The following is a 1858-nucleotide window of genomic DNA, read 5'->3' on the forward strand; positions in this document are numbered from 1 at the left end:
CCTCCACTATACCCGCCAAGTGCACGTCCTTTAACAGACTCGCCCATTGACTCTGCTGCTCTTCACCATCCGTATTTTTATTTTTAATCTCTTTCCTTTTAACTTGTCTTTTTATCTTTTTTTTTATTGGATTTTAACCGATTAAACTTTTTAAGGCTCTGCTCACAATCGCCGCAGTCTGTTTGGTTTTATGGTTGTTGTTTTTTTAAGACAATCGCACCTCTCGGGTGCCACACAACCATGAACAACGGTGGATGTGAGAATCAAAATAAAGTAAGTAATTCTTTCAAGTAGGGTAGGCTAATATAACGTTAGTTATCTGTAAGAGACTAAAGATTTTTCCACAGTAGAGATTTTGTCTTACTTTGTATTCCACTGCCTAAATATGTTTATTGTCACCTGATACAGACATGTATTCACTATTTGTTGTTGTTATTATTACAGGATGGACCGCCTTCAACAAATTCCTGCCCTGAAACCTTTAATGACATGAACATTCCAGAGAGTTTGGTCACAGATCTGCCTGGCATCACTGTCAGTAACCCGCTGCCTTCATCTCTGCCGACAGAAGAGGAATTTTCTGAGTGTGAAATGGTAATGAAGTGTTTAATTACTTAAGTAGTGGTAAAGATAGTTATAAATGTATAAAAGAAATATGCATGTATGATATCATTATCTTGTTTGCAAAGTAATTAATAAATAAACTACATTTTCTTTCAGAATACTGAAGAACAAGTTTCCCCTACTCTGGAAATTTCAGATCAAGAAGTGAATGATGACCCACAATCGGAGGAAGAAGAAACTACAAAAACTGAAGTAATCCACAGAAAACCATCTTCTAAAACTGAGCAGCACTCAAATGGCAGTAACTCTCAACAATGTAAGATCACAGTAAAAATGTCTTCAAACACTGCCCATCAACGTATCTATGACAAGAAGAATTATTGTCTTTTCTGTGAGAAGCCTTATGCAAAAATTACAAGACATCTGAAACAGAAGCATTCAGACAAACCTGATGTGGCCAAGGCACTCGCACACAGGAAAGGATCATCATGCACTCCTTGCTATTGGCCAAAGTAGCAAACATGGGAAACTATCAGCACAACTGTTCTGTCCTGACCTCTGGGGAAGGACTAATCATCCCAAAAAGGCAAGCAACCCGTCAATCAGCTGGAACCAACTACCTACCTTGCAAGTTTTGTTTTGCTATGTATGTCAAGACAGATCTCTGGAGGCATTATAAGCGTTGCAAACTCCGGTCAAAAGGAGACATGGTCACAAGAAAAGTTCAGGCAAGTTCTTCCATGATGTTGCCCATGGATATTGCGATTTCCACTGGACTTCAGAGGGTTCTCCAGGACATGTCATATGACAATGTAACTCAGTTAGAAAAGGCAGACTCCCTTATTATTTCACTGGGTGAGAGAATGTACCTCAGAAACGGAGAAGTTGGACGACATCAAGCAGACATCAGAAATAAGATGAGGGAACTTGCCAGACTTGTTCTGATGGCAAGAAACATTGACAAGGATGTTGTTTTTTTGAAGGACTTGATCTGTCCAGGAAAATTCAACACAGTCCTTGAGGCTGTAAAACAGATGACTGGGTTTAATGAGTTGTCCAACAGATTCAAAGTGCCTTCCACAGCACTAAAACTGCGGCATTCTCTTGTGAAAGTGTCACATATTTTGCAAGGAGAGGCACTGCGTCAACAGAATGTTGATTTAAAATCAAAAGCAGAGTAATTCAACAAGTTAATTGAACTAGAATGGACAACACATGTATCATCCAATGCCCTGAAAACGCTTTACCAGAAAAAATGGAATATGCCACAAATACTGCCTTTGTCAGAAGACAT

General features: G+C 39.1%; 1 protein-coding gene across 1 annotated transcript in view; it reads left to right on the forward strand.

Moving 5' to 3' along the window:
* Positions 1–1852, forward strand: part of LOC107104928 (serine/threonine-protein kinase PLK1-like) — a 5948-nt gene extending 4096 nt beyond the window's left edge. Inside the window, exons 11-13 of the mRNA XM_015405045.1 lie at positions 211–273; positions 445–594; positions 721–1852. Of these exons, the coding sequence (XP_015260531.1) occupies positions 211–273; positions 445–594; positions 721–1080 (573 nt within the window). The 3' untranslated portion in view covers positions 1081–1852. The remainder of the gene's footprint in view (positions 1–210; positions 274–444; positions 595–720) is intronic.
* Positions 1853–1858: the final 6 nt, after the last annotated feature.

The sequence above is a fragment of the Cyprinodon variegatus genome, unplaced genomic scaffold (genome assembly GCF_000732505.1).
Source record: "Cyprinodon variegatus isolate N-32 unplaced genomic scaffold, C_variegatus-1.0 Scaffold1957, whole genome shotgun sequence".
In the NCBI taxonomy this organism is placed as follows: Eukaryota; Metazoa; Chordata; class Actinopteri; order Cyprinodontiformes; family Cyprinodontidae; genus Cyprinodon; species Cyprinodon variegatus.